The 20,449-nt window shown below is 38.7% G+C and overlaps 2 protein-coding genes across 5 annotated transcripts; one reads left to right on the top strand and one right to left on the bottom strand.

The window, feature by feature from the left end:
- Window positions 1-4,347: 4,347 nt before the first annotated feature.
- On the top strand, window positions 4,348-13,422 carry LOC131549321 (THAP domain-containing protein 10). Of its 3 annotated transcripts, none has more exons than XM_058791389.1 (4): window positions 4,348-5,794; window positions 6,804-6,906; window positions 7,001-7,205; window positions 12,342-13,422. In XM_058791389.1, exons 1-4 carry the CDS (start codon window positions 5,528-5,530, stop codon window positions 12,382-12,384), a joined length of 618 nt encoding a protein of 205 aa, XP_058647372.1. In that variant the 5' UTR covers window positions 4,348-5,527; the 3' UTR covers window positions 12,385-13,422. The 3 variants fall into 3 exon arrangements, with proteins under 3 accessions (XP_058647372.1, XP_058647371.1, XP_058647373.1); XM_058791388.1 differs by lacking the exon at window positions 4,348-5,794 and adding an exon at window positions 5,804-6,305; XM_058791390.1 differs by lacking the exon at window positions 4,348-5,794 and adding an exon at window positions 5,804-6,305 and having other exon boundaries at window positions 9,170-13,422.
- On the bottom strand, window positions 10,509-20,438 carry stimate (STIM activating enhance). Of its 2 annotated transcripts, none has more exons than XM_058791387.1 (8): window positions 19,474-20,438; window positions 17,380-17,428; window positions 17,100-17,195; window positions 16,840-16,961; window positions 15,875-15,987; window positions 15,572-15,649; window positions 14,773-14,966; window positions 10,509-12,417 (listed from the first exon to the last, which is right to left on the bottom strand). In XM_058791387.1, exons 1-7 carry the CDS (start codon window positions 19,643-19,645, stop codon window positions 14,799-14,801), a joined length of 798 nt encoding a protein of 265 aa, XP_058647370.1. In that variant the 5' UTR covers window positions 19,646-20,438; the 3' UTR covers window positions 10,509-12,417; window positions 14,773-14,798. The 2 variants fall into 2 exon arrangements, with proteins under 2 accessions (XP_058647370.1, XP_058647369.1); XM_058791386.1 differs by having other exon boundaries at window positions 14,817-14,966; window positions 19,474-20,436.
- Between the last annotated feature and the right edge of the window lie 11 nt (window positions 20,439-20,449).

The raw sequence follows: 20,449 nt of genomic DNA, 5'->3' as shown, positions 1-20,449 counted from the left end.
TCTGGGTACAGGCTACAATTAGGTGAAGTAGGAATTTGACCTGAGTTATGTCTTTATCATACATTCTGGAGCAGTAGCCGTACTACGGAGCCCGGGAAGTCACCTGTAGGAGAAAAAAAAACAATCCGTGCCGACGGTTTTGCAATCCGTTCCCTCAGTTTATAAACCGTACTCACGAATTCTTAAACTGTTCCCTCGGTTTAACAAATCGTGCCCACGGATTAATAAACAGTACCCACGAATTTCCAATCCGTGCGCTCAGATTTTGTAAACTGTACCCACAGATTCATAATCCGCGCGCACGCTTTCGCAATCCGTTCCCACGGGTTTAAACTGTACCCACGGATTCATGCAGCAAGCTCCTAGGTAGCCTACGTGTTAACGAATCATACTGTATATTGTTTTATTGCTTATTATTATGTGGAATAGGCCTACAGCAAATTGTAACGGACACGAGTTGGAATACGATTTAATAAGAAAGATGTGCGTGTGTTGCTGCGGGAGGCATAATAGCTAAAAGCAGACTCCCCTTGTTTTGTGTGAACCCTTGGTGTTTCTTTTTTTTTTCTTTTTATTAAGCAAACAAACATACAGATACTTACAGATAACAAATCAAATACAAAATAACCAAGGTCAACAAAACATACATGACAGCCAACATGATTTGTGTGTGTGAGTGAGTGAGTGAGTGAGTGTGTGTGTGTGTGTGTGTGTGTGTGTGTGTGTGTAAGTGTTGGGGGTGGAAGTATATAAATAAAGGAAAGTACAACAGACATGACAAAAGTAAAAAACAACAACATAATAGTAATGATAACAGTAATAATAATAATAATAATAGCATTAATAACAAAAATTAGAGGATGGAGGATGAGGACGGTGATAAGTAATAATAGTACATTTACATTTATGCATTTAGCAGACACTTTTATCCAAAGTGACTTACATTGCATTCAAGTTACAGTTTTTACATTTTATCAGCTCTTGCTTTCCCTGGGAATCAAACCCATGATCCTGCGTTGCTAGCGCCATGCTCTACTATTTGAGCTACAGGAAAGCTGTATAATAGTAATAGTAGCAGCAACAATATCAATAAATAAATAATAACAGTAATAATAATAATAGTAATTAACTCAATTAATCAGAAATGAGGGGAAAGTTGGAGGGTGAGGATGACAAACATCAATAATAATTGTATTAAATAGTAATTAGTAATAGTAGCAACAATAACGATAATACATTTATTCATCCGAGACAGGGGGTGGTTGGGGAATCAGTAAGAGGACAAATTGTAATAATAATAATAATAATAAAAATAATAATGGTAGTAATAGTAATGACGAAATAATAATAGTAATAATAATAATAAAGCTATAAATAGTAAGATATTGTAAGGCTGCCTCTGGACCCTCCATGCGTAAGGCATAAATTAGGCCCAAAACGAGCCATCAAGGAGAGGTGCTGCGGGGGACAAGGCCCAAAGTCCCACCCCCGGCCGCCACTCACATGCATATGTATATGTATTGTTGAGTGTATGATACATTGAAATAGCGTGACGTGCAGCGTGGAACCAGCCCAGTGCAAAGTCCAAAGTCCAACCCTTGGTGTTTCTAACTCGATCCTAATGATCTGAGTGGTCTGTTAGGTTTATATTCAGTGAGCATATCTGCAATGCATTTAGGTCCTATGCCATTGAGTGCTTTATAAACGAGTAAAAGTACTTCAAAATCAATCCTAAATGTAACTGGAAGCCAGTGTAAGGACCTGAGGACTGGTGTGATATGCTCAGATTTTCTGGTTCTAGTCAGAATCCTGGCAGCAGCGTTCTGGATGAGCTGCAGCTGTCTAATGGTCTTCTTTGGAAGGCCTGTGAGGAGACCATTACAATAATCCACCCTGCTGGTGATAAAGGCATGAACAAGTTTCTCCAAGTCTTGACTGAACACAAAACATCTAATTCTTGCAATGTTTTTGAGATGATAGTATGCTGATTTAGTTACTGCTTTGACATGACTACTAAAACTAAGGTCTGTCTCCAGAATCACCCCAAGATTGTTTACTTGGTTTTTAGTTGTTTGACCCCTAGACTCAAGGTATGCATTCACCTCGAGAACTTCATCTTTGTTTCGAAATGCAATGACTTCAGTTTTCTCCTTGTTTAACTGAAGAAAGTTCTGGAACATCCACATTAACAGTATCTAACTCTGGGGGGAAAAGTATAATAAAATCACCAAAATAAGTCTTCGTGTTAAGAATGAATAGTACACAAACACATTTCCAAAACTGTAAAATGTTATTAAAAATAAAGCATTCATGAATTATTGTATGACAAACATTTTACTGTCTTAAGTGCACTCATTTATTTAGCCTATAAATTAAAATAATAATAATAACTATTATTTTATTATTGTTGTTGTTGTTATATATTTAGGTTACATGCATTTAGAAGAAGCTTTTATTCAAAACGACTTACAAAAGAGTAACAAATAACTCCAAAGTCAGTCACAATGCCAGGTTTATTATACAATAATAATCAAGTCTAAGATGATCACAAATTAAACAAGATTCTGACGCACATCTTTCTTATTAAATCGTTGTACTCCAACTCGTGTCCGTTACAATTTGCTGTAGGCCTATTCCACATAATAGTAAGCAATAAAACAATATACAGTATGATTCTTTAACACGTAGGCTACCTAGGAGCTTGCTGCATGAATCCGTGGGTACAGTTTAAACCCGTGGGAACGGATTGCGAAAGCGTGCGCGCGGATTATGAATCTGTGGGTACGGTTTACAAAATCTGAGCGCACGGATTGGAAATTCGTGGGTACTGTTTATTAATCCGTGGGCACGATTTGTTAAACCAATTGAACAGTTTAAGAATTCGTGAGTACGGTTTATAAACTGAGGGAACGGATTGCAAAACCGTCGGCACGGATTGTTTTTTTTTCTCCTACAGGTGACTTCCCGGGCTCCGTACCATACAAACTCCGGTGTTTACATGCAAAAAAATAAATAAATAAATAAATAAATCAGAGCTACTTTACATTTTATAAATATATAAACAATTAAATCCTATTTACAAGCTGAATTTCTTTCAGAAAGGTGATGACAGCCTTAATTATAGATTGTGTGCCAGGCAAACTTAAGTTTTTTAAAATGGTTTCCTCATGTCGCCTCAGGGTCGCTTCGGGGTGTTGTGTTCGGATTGAGTCCCCATCCGTACAGATCGCAGTCCGGTAGAATCCCCCTCAGTAAATTTAGGCCTAGACGCTCAGGCCCGGCACGTGTCCGACAGTTTAACAGAATTACGGCCCGAGTCCAGCCCGTCTTTTTTTTTTTTTTTTTCTTCTCCCAAATCAGATTATACTGTTTCAGCTATTAAAATAGTTCAGTTTTGTATGAACTAGCAAAGTGATTATATTTCGTTTCGTTTTTTTATTAAGTTAATTTAGAAAAACGTTTGGAGCATTTTTTTGTTCATTAAATAAGTTTTTTCTTTCTTAAAGTAACGACCAAGCGGCCAGCGGCAGACCGGCAGGCTGATCATAGCCTATGTTTGATCAATTTAGCCTTCTCAAATCATCACGACTTGCCTAAAATAAAATCTATAGATATAGCCTACTGAAACAGTTCAATACAACAATGTTTAAACGTTAAACCTAGATAAATGTGCGCTATATCCAATAGTTTGTGCGGAGAGTCGAAGCTAAAGCGCAGGACATGGAGGCGCCAGCGCAATCAATTGCATTTTTTTTCAATGGAAACAACTTACGCCGTAATTTTTGCTCATAAAGGTAAGAGTAATACATCATTAGGAACTCTAAAGGGTCTACTTTTATTTGTGTGCACTCACAATATCAACAAAACGTGCTTTTAAGAAAACAATGATGCGCTTTCTGCCGTTTCGCCTTGAACAGGAGCCCTTTACAAAAATGAACCGACATGATAAATATATCTATAGAAAGCTTCAAATTACTACTTAACGAAATTAATCAAATCGAATCAAAAACTCTGTCATTATAATCAGTGAAGATGCACTTCTCTCTAAAGGCGCATCTATGAGGAGACTGCGAGTCAGGATCATCATCATCTTTGCGACACTGACACAGAAAACACTGGTTTATTAGTAAATAATTCAAATATCTCATTCGCTCTTCACAGTCGCGGCACGGTCTCGTGTTGTTTCCACCAGCGCGGCAATTTTTTTCATCACCAATTGTTGGATGTCTAAAATATAAAAATAAGGAGAAGCCAAAAACAGGCCCGAGGCGTGAAAATTGGCCCGATCGAAGCCCGGCCCTAGAGGCGTAAAAAAGTCGGGGCCGTCCCGGGGCTGAAATGCAGGGCTCTAGCGTTCCCCTCGGTATAAATCACGTTTCCCCCTCGGGGGTCGGATTGAGCAGTCGCGCGCAGTTGCTCTCCACCGACTGCGCTGATCAAAAGCATGATGGGAAACGACTGACTGATGACACAGCTTAATGCTCATTGGTTCAGACAACCGTGATGCTGCGTTATCTTCTAAAATGTTTTATTTTCTAAAATCTGATTTCATGCCATTATGTATTTAAATTGTGCACGAATATTCCCAAACACTATGACAATGCGATCTCTGTGTGAGGTATGTGATTGTTGTCATAGTTTCTGTAAAAATCAAAAATACATGTTTGAATTCAAATAAAAATGGATGATAAATACGCCTTTCGTATGGAATTAAATAGCAAGCACTTTGAGTGTCTTGTTCATCATATTTATATTAATATAAAAGCAACAGAACTGAAATTATATCATGTTTATCAGCAGCACAGCATACGAGTGAGAATAACGCGATATCCGCCTTTGATCGCGTATGTATCTGTTCCACTTCGAGAGGTCAGAACCGTCCGTCTTGACTGAGCTTATTTCACTCCTCCCCTCACTGCAGCCGCCTGCTCTCGCCTACATTTCAGGCGAGGCGAAATACCTCGTCTCAGCTAAGTGGTAAACAATCTGTGCTGTTCTTAGCTGTTACAATGAACATAAGAGTATGCATTTACTCCCGGCATCTGAATCATTGAAGATGGCACAGTGACACAGTAGCTCCGTTTGATTTCTTGAAGGGAATGTGCCCAAAAATGCAGGCAAATACCTGTATGTGTGTGCTAACCATTTTACACCAGATTTCTTCGTAAATGAAGGTCAGTACAATGCAGGATTTGTATCAAAGCTGTTAATCAAGGATGGATCAATACCAATTCTGCATGATCCTACCACTTCACATCCTCATAACGCAAGTATCTGAGAAGCACGAGTTGTAAACTCATAGCCCTCTTCTGGAAAGGGGACGGGGAACAGCAGCTCGTTTGCATTTAAAGAAACACACACACGAAAACTTCATATTTATTTTATTCTACCCAAAAGGGGCATTTACGGCAAAACGGAACAAAATATCGATGAGTCATCCAGCACTACAAGGGTTTTTGTCCAATCAGATGCTCTCTAGAATGAGAATGTCCCTCCCACTAAGTGATCTCTCTTCTCTGCTCTAATCATGGTTCGTCGGTGTGTATTTGGCTGTTCTAACGCACGTACTTTATTTTGTTTCCCAACCACAATCTGGTTACGAAAAAAGTGGCTGGAGTTTATACATTTCGAAGAAGGGGCTATTTGCGCCAGCTCGCGGCTTTGTGACAGGCACTTCTCTGATGAATCCTTCACCAATTTGGGGATGGTTAATGCTGGGATAACGTGCTACCTTACATTAGCAAACACGGCCGTTCCCACTCTGTACACTGTAGGCGCTTCCCCTCCCGCACGAGTAAGTATTGTTTTCTTCAGACGTTGCATTTCTTTCATCAAAATGTAACCACTAAGCTCTCCGCCTCGGAAACAACCTTTCTTGTATGCTCTGCTGAGTGACGTAGCGGCGTCATGACGCAGGAATCATTTGAACCGGATCTTTCGAACCGATTCTTTGAAACGAACATTTAAAAAAAAAAAAACAGTTCGGAAAAGAGTCGGATTCCCAAACACCGAACGAGCATAGCAAGCGACGGACAGATATGGTGAAAAGGTGCGTTTTGGGTTGTTATCCGCACAAAACCTTGTTCCCTTTCCCCAAGCTGCCGTGGTTGCGAGCCCGCTGGCTTGAATTTTTGCATTTTGAGGAAGGAGGAATATCGGAGAGCTCGCGGTTGTGTGCGAAGCATTTCGCCCCAGAATGCTTCACAAACTTACAGCAGTACGAAATGGGTTTTGCTGACTTTCTTAGCTTGATAGATATGGCTGTTCCGACAATATACACCGTTGGTCCGGCACCGAGTGTGAAGGTAAGTAGTTACGCCTGCCTGGTTAACATTGCAGTTTATTATATCGAAGAACCGCCCACTCTGACCGGAAGTGGCAGTCTGACTTACGTATAGAACAACCAACCATGGTAGTTTTTTGCATTTAAAGGGACAGTTCACCGCAAAAATGAAAATTGTCATTTACTCACCTCATAACGTTCTAAACCTGTATGACTTTTTGTTCAGTGTATGACAATACAACATAGTTTGAAGAATGTTTGTACCAAACAACAACAAAACCAGTTACCACTGACTTCCAGTTTATGGACAGAAAACACTGAAACATTTCTCACAATATCATTCATAGAATTCATAGAACTATGTTTGGATAGTAGTCTCTGCGAACAGGTTTTACAGGTAATGTTTAAAAATGTGTAAACTTTAAGGTCAAAATATGTGGTTCACGGTTTTGTTGTTTTCTAACATATATAAAGAATATTTACATTGCTTTATTTCTTTATTGTTGCATCTTTCCAACAGCCAGTAACACGCGAGGTAGGCTGCCAATGTAATGCTCCGATTCTAAAGAGCGTTGCGGTCCAAGCAGTACGCACCCAGAAAAAGCCAAAACGGAGAAGTAAAGGTATAATTTTTAGATAAAAGTTCACATGTGATTTTAACAGTTTTGTGTTTTGCTTCACTGGTTTGATTTTCATTTTTATGTGGTTTAATAACAGCCATTCAAGTGAGACCACTTTTGAGTCATTGTGCTAGTGTGTCCTGCTCTGATGAGGATTTTCCCGTCAAATCTGAATCTTCATTTACATTAACACCAATTAAAAGGCCACGCATGGAGGATTCCCCTGAGGGGTCGCCATACAGCTCAGAAGAACCAACAGATGACATCCATGTGCCTAATATAATTAAAGAAGATGACATAAAGTAAGTCTGTCCATGTTTCATTTGGGATGTTGTTTTGTAAACTCACAATCAGCTACATGTTGGTATTGAACACCCACTTTTCATGATTCAGTCAAATCCAGAATATAGCTAAAGTTCACATTAAGAACGATAACAGTAACTAACTATATTGGGCTACATTCACACCGCAGGCAAATGTGGCCCAAATCTGATTTTTATTTTGCTCACGTGACTCAGATCTGTTTTTCTCATGAACAGTGTGAACAGCACAAACCACACGGAATCTGATCTTTTCAATTCTGATTTGTGTCACTTCCATATGTGGTATTAAATCCGATACATGTCAGACATTTTGCAACATGACCACAGTCTAAACAGTCATATCGGAATTCATGCGACTTTTGCGTCACAATTCTGCATTCATAGGAGTCACTTCAAAGATTTTACATACCCAAAGTTATAGAGTGACTGCAACAATATCATTATTTTTATAGTTGTGGCATTCCCTAATCTTATAGAATTGGAATGATTATTCAAACTTTATAGTTATCGTCTTTAGCGTGAATAGTGTGTATCGGTCATATTACAGAAGTTCAACAAAGTATGCCATTTAAAGGGGTCATATGATGTGATTTCTTGTTTTCCTTTTCTTTAGTGTGTTATGTAGCTGTTTGTGCATGTATACAATCTACAGAGTTATAAAGCTCAAAGTCTCCCACAAAAGGATCTAAAAGAGAAGGCTGATCCAGACCGGCCTAAAACGTCTCATTCAAACACGCCCCCACATGTCTACATCACGATGTGGATATATTTCCATAATTTCCCAAATGTTCATGCAAAGAAAGAAGGTGTGGTTTCAGTAACCGCAGTAGTGCTGATGCAGCCATGTCAGGGAGACGCTGTGTGTTTCTATGCGAAAGCAAAAGCACTTTATTTGGCCTTCCGGAAGTAGATGCAATTAGGAATCATTGGCTAATATGTTTACAACAGAACAGCACAACCCAAATGTTCGAATTTGTGCAACGCATTTTATGAACGACAGTTTCATGAACCTAGGAGAGTACAAGGCTGGCTGTGCACGAAGGCTATTTCTAAAAAAAAAAGAAAAAAAAAAAAAAGGGTAAATTCTGACTTTGCTCTGAAAATCTGGTGCTTCTGAATCAGCAACTGTAAGTATGTTTTGTTATTAGTTCAAGTATTTGGTATTGACTGTTCAAATGCGGAGTTTTGCGCATAACGCGTTGTGTGTGTGTGTGATAGAGGGGAACAGGGTCACATCACAGCGGAGTGTACAGCCCGTCAGAAATCATCTTAACCGCGGCTTGTGTACTGCAAATACATACAAGCATCATCATCACTGTGTCTGTCACACGACTCTGTTCCCCTGGGCTTGAACTGATGGTAAAACTAACTTCAAAGCTGAAGCTTGCGATTATGGTAAGGGGGTTACATTTCTGACGTGTGCTTGTGGTGTTCGGCCAATCACAATGCACTGTGTCAGCTGGCCAATCAGAGCAGACTGTGCTTGTCGGAAGGAGGGGCTTTGTAGAAAACTATGCATTTGAGAGAGGCGGGGCATAGAGGAACTACAATAATGTACAGTATTTGAAAAATAATGTGTTTTTTGAACATTAAAGCATGTCAACATATTCGGTTACATCAAATACACAAAATAATTATCTTTAAAATAGCATCATATGACCCCTTTAAAATGCTATGAATTACAATTCACAAGCACATTTTATTTTCTAAAATGCTCATACATACAGTGGGAAAAATAATTATTTGATCCCCTGCTGATTTTGTAAGTTTGCCCACTTAAAAAAAAGGGGGGGGGGGTTAATTTTAATAGAGACAGAATATCAAACAAAAAATCCAGAAAAAAGCAGCATACAAATGTTGAAGAAAAAGAAGAAAGGTTTACATTTTAGTAAGTCATAAGTATTTGATCCTCTACCAACCAGCATGAATTTTGGCTCCCACAGATACTCCTAATTTCAGCTCGCTGTGTGTATAAAAGACTCCTGTCCATAGAATCTGTATCTTCCATTCCAACCTCTCCACTACCATGGGCAAGACCAAAGAGCTGTCAAAGGACATCAGGGACAAGATTGTAGACCTGCACAAGGCTGTAATGGGCTACAAGACCATCAGCAAGAAGCTTGGTGGGAAGGAGACAACTGTTGGTGAAATTATTCAGAAATGTAAAACAACCGTCAGTCAGCCTTGGTCTGGAGCTCCGTGCAAGATCTTGCCTCATGGGGTAAGGATGATCATGAGAAAGGTGAGGGATCAGCCCCGAACTACACGGGAGGAGCTTGTTAATGTGCAGTTGGGACCACAATCAACAAGCAAAACATTGGTAACACTACACCGCAATGGATTGAAATCCTGCAGTGCCCGCAAAGTCCCTCTGCTCAAGAAGTCACATGTACAGGCCCATCTGAAGTTTGCCAATGAACATCTAAATAATTCAGAGAAGGCTTGGGAGAATGTGCTGTGGTCAGATGAGACCAAAATTTAGCTCTTTGGCATCAACTCGACTCGTCGTGTTTGGAGGAAGAGAAATGCTGACTATCACCCCATGAACACCATCCCTATAATCAAGCGAGGTGGAAACATAATGCTTTGGGGCTGTTTTTCTGCTAAGGGTACAGGATGACTTTACCACATTGAGGAGCAAATGGACAGGGCCATGTACTGTAAAAACTTGGACGAGAACCTCAGCAAGAACACTGAAGATGGCTCATGGATGGGTCTTCCAGCATGACAGTGACCCGAAACATACCGCCAAGGCAACAAAGGAGTGGCTCAAGAAGCAGCACATTAAGGTCATGGAGTGGCCTAGCCAGTCTCCAGAACTTAATCCTATAGAAAATCTGTGGAGGGAGCTGAAACTTCGAGTTTCCAAGAGACAGCTAAGAAACCTTAATGATTTAGAGAGAATCTGTAAAGAGGAGTGGACCAAAATCCCTCCTGAGATGTGTGCAAACCTGGTGACCAGCTACAAGAAACGTCTGACCTCTTTGCTTGCCAACAAGGTTTTCTGCACCAAGTACCATGTCAAGTTTTATTTGACTTACTAAAATGTAAATATTTTTTTAACATTTGTATGCTGCTTTTTTCAGTTTTTATTTTAATTTTTTATATTCTGTCTCTATCAGCTAAAATAAACCTACCATAAAGATTTTTTTTTTAAGTGGGCAAGCTTACAAAATCAGCAGGGGATCAAATAATTATTTTAAGCATTCTTTTGCTGATAAAATATTTATGTAAAAAAAAGCTGTGTAAGAGAAGTTACACATAAAATAACATACAAATAGCCATTTTTACACCGTTTATTGAAAAAGCATACACAAGTTCATAATCTGTCAGTAATTCTTAATCATCTAATATTGTTTAGTATTTAACACCCCTCTCCACATCCAATTTGTTTCATTCTCCAACTGAAACCAAGATTGCTCTGTAATAATAGTCAGAATCAAACCCGAAGAGAAAGGCAGTTATATTTCCACCAAGACAAAATCCTTATCAGTAACCTTGTTCATTCAGAAGGCCTGGTTTCAATTCATCCCTGTAAAACACAAACACATACCATGTGCAAACAGTACTCCCACAAACTTGGTCCATTAAATATCAGTTTGACAATACAAGTGATAAAACAACTGGTCCTGTACTCCCAATTACATTCACTCCAACTCTAAACCTACAGGCATCTTCCTCTTCACATTATATCCATTTTCAGAATAAAGATTACAAAGACTAATTTGACATTTTTGCAGAGAATGCATGGTGCAAATGCATCGTTCTCCAAGGATCTGTGCTTTTGTGTTGGAATAAAATCAAATGCTCCATAGAGCAGAAAAGTGTGAGGGTGGATGAGAAAGCATTTGGAAGAAAGGCCTGCTGGTTTAGGGTTTAGAATTTGACAGTGTCTGAGTATATAGAGGCAACAGGGAATGCTTAAAACATACAAAACTTGAAGGTAATACCGCATAAAAAGATACCACAATGTAACGCCAAACTGTGCAAGAAGTTACAGAAGCATCCGCACCAGAGCATCTACCCTGCAATGAGTAGCAATACAGAAACAACGTTTAAAGACAGTTCACCCAAAAATGAAAAGCATCGTGCACTCTCCATCATGTTGATCAAAAACTGTGACGTTTGTTCTTCTGTGAGAAACAAAAAATATTTTTTGATATTCTGATTTGATTTTTTGTCCATACAATGGAAGTCAGTGGGGTCCAATGATTTTTGGACCTCAATGTTCTTAACGTTCTACAGAAGAATGAAAGTCATACAGGTTTGGAACGACATGAGGGCAAGTAAATGACTGAATTTTCATTTTAAGAGGCCATACAAACAACAATTAAAACAACAAATAAATACAGGGAAAATGAGTGCTAGAACACAGTGACACTGATTTGAGGCAGATACACTTTGAAAAGCCAAACAGTCAGACAAGCCATCCCTGGATTTACGTACCTTCTCAGAATGTCTGCTGCCAAATGGTTAAAACCATACACTGCAAGCAGACTGTACCAACTGTATTGTAATTCTCTCATAACACTGCTGACCAGTGTTATTCTGTAACATTTATCAGCACAATTTCCTCACAGCTGACACGCACAAAACTTTCTGCAGCAGCTACACTCACAAACGTGCTTTGGAACCAACAGAGTGACCTTGAACGTTCGCCCAAGTCAGTGTGTTCAATCACATGCATATGGTTAAAGGTACTTATGTCAGAGGAACAACATCAGTATGTTATTTGAATTGCTTTGTTCAGTTTAAAGGCTGGATAGATGCAAGGAGATGTAGTGTGTTGTATATCCACTGGAGAATCACATTCTTTAAGCATGGCAAAGCAGCCGCAGAAGAGAATTATGAATGTGCACAAAAAAACCTTGACAGACTGAAAATATTATGTTTTACCCTTTGACACAGGGTAGCAAAAATCTTTCTAGTGCTGTCCAGAGGCTTTTCTCGTGTATGTCTACCCCCTAATCATAGGTCGAGTTAGTCTTCATGCCCTCACTTTCTGATCCATGTTCAGGTAAATGAGGTGGGGTCATGAGAATGAGAGAGGCCTCAAGTCTAAATTGATTTGAATTCAAACTGGAATACCAAGCCGGTGCTTCTTTTTCTTAACAGGCTTGAGCCCTGTGAGTCTTCGTACATCGTCGTCACCATCTGAATCCTCCATTTCGTCATCTGCAGAGAACAGAATCTGACCAGCACAGAAGGAAGAGGGCAAAGAAAGACGGTGTTCAACTAATCTTTTTTTTTTTTAAACAAACAGGTGATAACTGAAAACATGTCATCCTAAAAGTGGAATACACCTCTTAAACCTAAATAAGGTAATATTCTCCATTACATTCTGACTGAGCTGCTCATCCCTTTACAAGTGAGAAAGATGGACTATGATCACTTGACTAAAACATCTGACATGTCAACGAATTAGTATTTGACACCGATATCGTGTGGATGGAAATGCTACACTCGAGATGACTGAACTCACTGTTCCCTCCTCAAATGACTTGCCTTGTCTCAAATCTAGCACTAGCACAGGATATACATGTATTCATGAGATGTTATTGGGTCAAACATCATATAAATACAGAAATATTAGTAGCATGTTAGCAAACCACATACACTGTGTTCTATTCATCCTAAAAAAAAACTGTCTTCCACTGAAAATCAAGTTTGACCAGAGTTCATTACTGGATGTTTTGTTAAACAGAACAGTCTGTGCAGCCTTTTCTTTAAGGCATACCTGCTTTGTAAAATAATAAACTCACTGACTTATCATGGTTATACACACTTCAGGTCTGAAGTGTTGGGAAATATTAAGGAGCTGTCATGCACATGTAATGGTCATGCATTTGTACTAAGGAAAAAGGGGGATGTCCCATCTAGGACCTGGGTAGAGGGATGGTTTTGAATTTAACACTGTAGGTCAAAGGAAAGCCCAAAATATGAATTCTGCCATTTAAAGATGTTCAAGGAGCAGCAAGAGTGTCTTGCCAAAGCAAGTCTGTTTGGATTCAGATCTCAAATGTTTAGACTTTGTTGATTGTTTTGATAAGTGTTTTATACATTCCATAAACTAATAAATGTTATTTATGTAATCATTTATGTCATCAGTTATGATTTTGTTTAATGGAAATAGGTTTTATTCTGTGGTTTAAACATGCAAATCATTTCATTTCCAATAAAAATGTTAACATTACAAGGTTTTTTTTTTTTTCCTCCAGAGTGTGACCTGGGTCACAGTGGTTGACTGAATCATTTAAACCAGCTATGTTGCTGGTGCTCATGTCTAAAATTATTATGTAATTATTAAGTATTACTCCCACCGAATGGGAGTCTATAGCAGCCCCATAAACGGAATGAGAAAGTGAGAAAATTTGGCACAATTGTAAAGATGGTAATGAATAGTGATTTGACCAATTTTGGAGTCTGTAGAATCAACTCTATGGCACCACCACCAGTTAAAAAAATTCACTTTTCTAAAGCTTATAAATTTTGAACCTTTTGTTCTAGAAAATGAAGCTTAGTTCATCTTAATAATCTCCTCATTGTGATCACATTCAATAGCTTACATTGAGACTCCACCCATAACAGTAGTGGCCATTTTAAATAGTACAGTATTACGGTTTTCATTACTACAAAATTTGCCCAACTCTTACGAAAATTGGAGAGGGTCTTTGGACTGAGCCGCACAGAAACGACTGAACAAAATATTGATATTTTGGTCAAAGGTTATGGTGTCATGAACTTAATTTCAACCCAAAATTGGTTCAAACTAAACTCGGTAGGCTGAGGGGACATGCCAAAGTTGGGAACAGTGCCACCTACAGGTCATGAGATACCAAAAATTTACACTTTTGCTTATAAATTTAAAACAGTGTCAGAAATCTTGATCTTGAATCATGATTCCTTGACTCCTGCCAAATTGGAGGATAACAATTTTGCCAGGATCCGATGAACTGCCTGTCCACCATTTTTAATTTGGTCATAATTTGCAATGTTCTGAACAATTTGACAGATGAACACAAAAATTGGTAGGGATCATTGACAGCATGTCCTGGAGGTACCTGAGAAGTCTGATCAAAGTGCGACCTAGTGTTCCAGAGATGCAAAGATTTTTGCAAAAATGCTTAACTTTTGTCCACTATTTTGATTTAAATGACAAATGTTTTTTCACTACTCTGCCTACAAATTTTGTTTGGATTTTGTCCAAAATCTTTTGTGTGCTCATTCTCACACTGAAAGATCTCCCCAGCAGCCTGATGAATGTGTATCAACTAAGTAGTGCATTTCCTGTGGAACATATTTGGACCCCAAGAGGTATTGTGGCAAGAAATTATGCAGAAGTTGCTTCATTTCTAAAAATGATCTGATATATACAGGAATTCACAATAATAGTGCAATAATAGTTATTCAATTATTACTAATTATTTTATTTAATATTGGATAGACAGATGCAGGCAGGCAGCGTAGCTGGCTTAGCACATATAACTGCTTACAGTTCTTGTTCAATTAAAATATTTAATTAACAGCCATAGGAATAATCATTTACCTTTTTTGCTGTCACATCAGATTGACTCAGTAAGAGTAACTTACTTCTGATTCAGAGTCATCGTGTGACAATGCCCGTCTATAGCGCACTTTGCTGCTGCCACGAGGGTCATCTTCTGCTTCCCTCTCCTCCAATTTGGCTTTTGTTCTGCCCTTCTTCATTAGGAAGTTATCTACCACCCAGAACATCAGAGCCTGGATACGCACACAAACAGGGGCAAACATTCAGTCATTACATTTAACCAATAGGATGCAATTACACTACCATTTAAAAGTTTGAGGTCAGTAAGATTTTTTGGAAAGTAATACTTTATTCAGTAAGAATGCATTAAATTGATGGTAAATAATGTTACATAATTTATAAAGTTACAAAAGATTTATATTTTAAATAAATGCATTTTTTTGTTTTTTTGTTTTATTACTTTATATCCATCAAAGAATCCAGAATAGTTTTTTTCAGTTTACACAAAAAAATAAATAAATAAAAAAAGTAATCAAATCAGCACAATTTTCAACATCCATAATGTTTCCGAAACAAATCTGCATATTAGAATGATTTCTTAAGGATCGTGTTACACTGTATAGTCACAGGAATAAATTACATTGCATATTTTATTAAATCAGAAAACAGTTATTTTAAAACTTATGTTTCACAATATTACTGTTTTTACTGTATATTTGATCAAATAAATGCATCCTTGATGAGCAAAGACACTTAAAAATGCATGTGAGCATAAAAAAAAAAAATCATACTAACCCCAAACCTCTGAATGGTAACGATACATAAGTGTCTCACTTACGTTCACGAAAAACGGGACTATTAGCATGACGATAGCTAGCTCCAGATGAGGGTTTGTTATGGGGTTGAGCGTAGCCAACTGTCCAACACACACAAACACCAGTCAAATACATTACAAACCAAATAATTAAAACAACCATAATTTAAATGACAATTTTCATTTTTAGGTGGAGTATCTCCTTAACTGCAAGTTAGTAAAGCACTATTATAATGATACACGATGATAATAAATTTTCTCCATACATATCAGTTAGTTCAGAACATGAAACACAAACATCTGTTAGTATTTGGACACCTGACTGACCTTCTTCCACTGAGGGAGGAGGAGGACCAACATGATCATGACCTTCTCAAACATCATGATGAGGATGTAGAGAGCACACTGACCCACCCAGGCACTGCACTGAACCGGCTCACCTATGTGCAAACATTAGAAATACAACACTTCAAAACAGTGGTTCTTACCCAGGAAGACCCAGCAAACCTCCAAGAGGGCCCCAAGATGACTTTTAAATGAAGACAAAATAAGCATTAAAACATAAATGTATTTTAATTCAATTTTTTTTCAATTTATTTTTATTTTAAAGAACCAGGATTCCCATGGCCTTGAAAAATGTGGATATATGAGGAAGCCTAGACCTGGAAAGTCATGTAAATTAATAAAATCATAATTATCTTTTAGAAAGAATACTTATTTGGTAAATCACATAAAAGATGAAAAGGTTAAGAATCACTGCTTGAAATATAATTTCCTGTTCATCAATCATCATAAATGTATCTTTCACTGCCAATGAGATCCCACAACCCTGTATGTGCAGTTCAGTGGTTAACCGAAACAAGAAACTGGTGTTAAAATTGGTGGGTTGAACTAGTTAAGTTAATCTCATCTAAATTAATTCAACAAAATTTCATCACAGTGCCTTGAAAGATGGTCTGACTAGTTTCTTTTGAAGGGAACCTTTATATAAAAACACTGTAAAATCATTTATTAAACTTATTGTTTGGTTTTAGACAGGCATTATAGTCCGTGAAGAACAAGATTTCTATCCTAATTTCAAATGAATTTAATTCAGTGAACACAAATTGAACAATGGTAAGGAATGAAAGGGCTGATTCAATTTCCCATTCATGAGTCTGAGGACTGCCCTCTTTATATGAGGCCACATTCACATAAAGAAGCTCAGCGGAAGTGTCTAGTGATCCATGATTAACTCACAGTTCCCACTAGACTTTCAATTTCCTCCTAACAATTGATGTTATGGCTCATACCGTACTCTCCAAAACGCAGCGAATCCCACTGTCTCCATTCAACCACAGCACTAACGGCCTTCACGCCACCATAGATCACCAGCATGCCCAGTGTCGCATCCAAAAGGAAGTTGATCAGGTATCTGTGGAAAACAACACAGCGAGTTGGTCGCTGAGCACAGCTGATAACAAATATGTAAAAACCACAGACACAAAACACTACGGGAAGTACAACGATGTGTGGGGGAAACATTGAAATCACAACGCACACACAGACTCACAGTGAACATGGGTCCTCCTCTGTGAGGTCAGACAGGTAGACATTGGCAAAGTGAATGAACAGCATCCCTATGGCCTGTTTGGAGGTGTCCAGAAACCTGAGAGAGGTGAAGGGGAGGAGGGGCGGTGAGAGGGAGGAGACCTGGTTAGAACTCTCCATTAAATCATGAGGGGAAACGGGGCTTTCTAGAGGGCCGCTAGAAAGATCTCAGGTCAGTGGAGTGCAGCATTGACCGTGCATGTGTATCTAGGGCTTGCTAATGACACGAAATGGTGGTTTACCAGATTCTCCAGGGTCTCCGTTCGTGCTTGGGCTCCCTGAACCGTTTCACTGTGGAGAGGAAACACAAGCTTTCATATTGGAAGCAGGAAAAATGGGGTGATCAATAATGTCTGCCACATGGGGGTGAAGCTAAAAACTCTTTCCTGGCTCTATCAGATACAGTGCAGAGGTCAATAAATGATACATGAGATTAACATTTCAAAACAGGAAGAGCTGAATGAGTAACTGCTTCATCACAGGTTTAGAGTTTTCTGCATTCACATGCAAAACCAAAACAATGCGCAACTGTAGCAGCAATTACAATTTTATTTTCCCTAAGAAAAATAATAAAAGATTGCAAAAAACTACTTTTTTTTTTCCATTCTTTTAATAATGCCATTTTCTTTATACAATATATTTCTTTATATCCCCCAAAATATAATTTTAAAGAGGTGCACTGAATAGTTCATACATGATGTTTGTTTATGTTTCTATATAATTTTTTAGATTCTGACAACAAAAACATTGTAAACTGCATCGGAGAGGACGGTAATAAAGATAAAACAAATGCAATTGCTGGCAGTGTTGCTTCAAAGAAGAAGTGAGAACTGCTGCTTTTTAGGCTGTGGAAACCGCTAGTGCAGCCACCCTAGTTTCCAAACGTGACCCAATGGTTCACACAAATAAAGGGCAGCCTGTTTCACACAATGGCTGTTTGTTTGTGTACAGCTGTTAACTTTGTCCCCTGAACACAATCTCTTACTCTTTACAATTACAGCTCACATAACCTCTGAGAGATGATGATGACACATAACTTACAATTTCACACATCTCGTATATTCCTCTGGATTACCCTGTTCTATTGGACTGTTGTAGTGGGTTGTTTTTTTTTTTTTTTTAATCTCTATTGAGTTATCAAGAGACCTAAGAGATGGGTCATAAAAACAATGATGACTAGTAAAAATCTATCTTCAACTTTAAAACATGCTTTAATAAAGTCTATTCTATTTTTTTGTGATAAGTTCTCTTATGTATACAAATACAAAATGATCTATTAGTTATTAGTCAATGAAATTAGATTAAAAAAAAAAAAAAGAGGTTCAAAGTGATCTCAACGATATCATTCCTCTGCGTCGTTGTTGTGGTTTTGACTCCACAATATTTAGAGTGATTTCTAGTCATCGTTCTTGGTATGAACATCCCAACACAGATTCTTTCATGGCAATGAGACATGTAAGAAGTGTATGCAAGTACACACATGCCCAAAGACCAGGGGTCTGTAAATGACCTAAACAAGTTAAGAAGCTCTGAGAGGGTGTGGCCAAGCAAAAACCAAAGATCCAACATTATGTACCCTTTAAATGTGCTCACACACCGTCTTTAATTAAAGTACTGTGTCAGGTTGACAGTGGTGAGCATGCAGGTACAGCACTGCACTGCACTGCATGACTCACAAACATGCCTTGACCTGTGCGCTTCTGGGACCAAACCCTTAAATCTTCAATGAGTCAACCTGAATTGATCAATTGATCCTTTAATATTGCAAAAAAAAAAAAAAAAAAAAAAAAACAGACAGATCTGTTTGTCCATATTATGACATACATTTGAGTGTAACAGATTATTGAAAAAAATGTGGGGCAACAACTTGGTCCAATGCATCGTTGTTTAATAGATTTTGAGATGTGGCCGTTGTGCTCAAATGTGGAGGCAGAGGAATGCAAGTTTGAAGGGACGCATTTAAGCGGACTAAATGACTGGATGGGTGCCATCAGAATGAGAGTCCAAACAGCTAATAAAAACGTCACAATATTTTTTTCATGATGGATTTGGGTATTACAAACATGCAGCTTTTCGCTTCACAAGATGGTAATTGATAGACTGGAGTCGTGTGGATTATTGTGATGTTTTTAATCAGCTGGTAGGACTCTGACGGCACCCATTCACTGCAGAGGATCTATTTGGCTAGCGAGTAATGTACAGATTTCTCTGTTCCGATCAAGAAACAAACTCATGAACATCTCGGATGGCTTGAGGGTGAGTACACCTGAGATTTTAATATTTTTTTTTTTTTGGATTATCTACTCTTTTAATGAAGACAGTTACCCTATACTTACACATAAGGGTGCTGAAAGCCACCACTCCCAGCAGGCCCTGCAGGAAGATGCCAAAGGTGCCCATGAAGTCCCCGTTTGAGCAGCCCCTGGTATCAGGATCAGTGGGCGAGGAGTTGGAGGATACAGACGGCAGCTGACCCCGCGACAGCACGCTGACCCCAACACCCGCCATTGCGCAACACTTGGTGGATCGAGTGTTTTAAAAAAGCCAGAAAATATCAGTCTCGAGAGGTGGAGATGATCGACAGGACGATGACACAGCTATGGTACATAATGAAGGCTCTCCTATGAGCCTCAAGTCACGGTTACTGAAGCGCAGATGTATCGTGTTTCATACTGGACCTCGATGCGTCGCCATCCAGTTGTGAGCTACCTAATGTCTGTCAGCAGGTTGTGCTGTATAAACATCTCCTTCAGCATCGAGTAAACATGTTACAGACTTAGATGTGTAACGATAGCTTGCGGTTGATGCTCTCAATACTACAACACACACGTTGTCATGGAGACATTTATCGGTTATATTATTGTACAGCGCGTGCGGTTAGCTGCTAGAAGAATAAAATGCTGTGGCTTTACGGTTAAATCAAAGCAGTTAAACGGTTACGGTTAAATTAAGTCAGGAAACAAGACCTTCAGAACTTCACTTCCCGTTATAACGCGTTTTGAAAGGCAAATAATACGCGGCAGATTCGGTAGTTCTGCTGTTTTATAGCGAGAGTCCGGTCAGACGCTCCTGCTAGCAAACCAGCTGAGGAAAAACCCGCCACCGCTGCTTTCAAGAGAAGTGTTGATTCTCAATCTGCTCAGATTCAAGAAGGTCGGCACCCAAACTAATCACATACGTATCTGGTAAGAGAAATATTATCCGTAAAGGCAGGACACTTCCTTTTCCAATGTATTCAGGTGCCGTTTACACTCATTTACGCGACGACCTATTGCGTCATCACTATGTCACGTCGTACTAAAGCATGATGGG

The sequence above is a fragment of the Onychostoma macrolepis genome, chromosome 11 (assembly GCF_012432095.1).
Source record: "Onychostoma macrolepis isolate SWU-2019 chromosome 11, ASM1243209v1, whole genome shotgun sequence".
In the NCBI taxonomy this organism is placed as follows: Eukaryota; Metazoa; Chordata; class Actinopteri; order Cypriniformes; family Cyprinidae; genus Onychostoma; species Onychostoma macrolepis.
The sequence above is the reverse complement of the archived record's forward strand: the minus strand, read 5'-3'. Positions and strand labels throughout refer to the sequence as shown.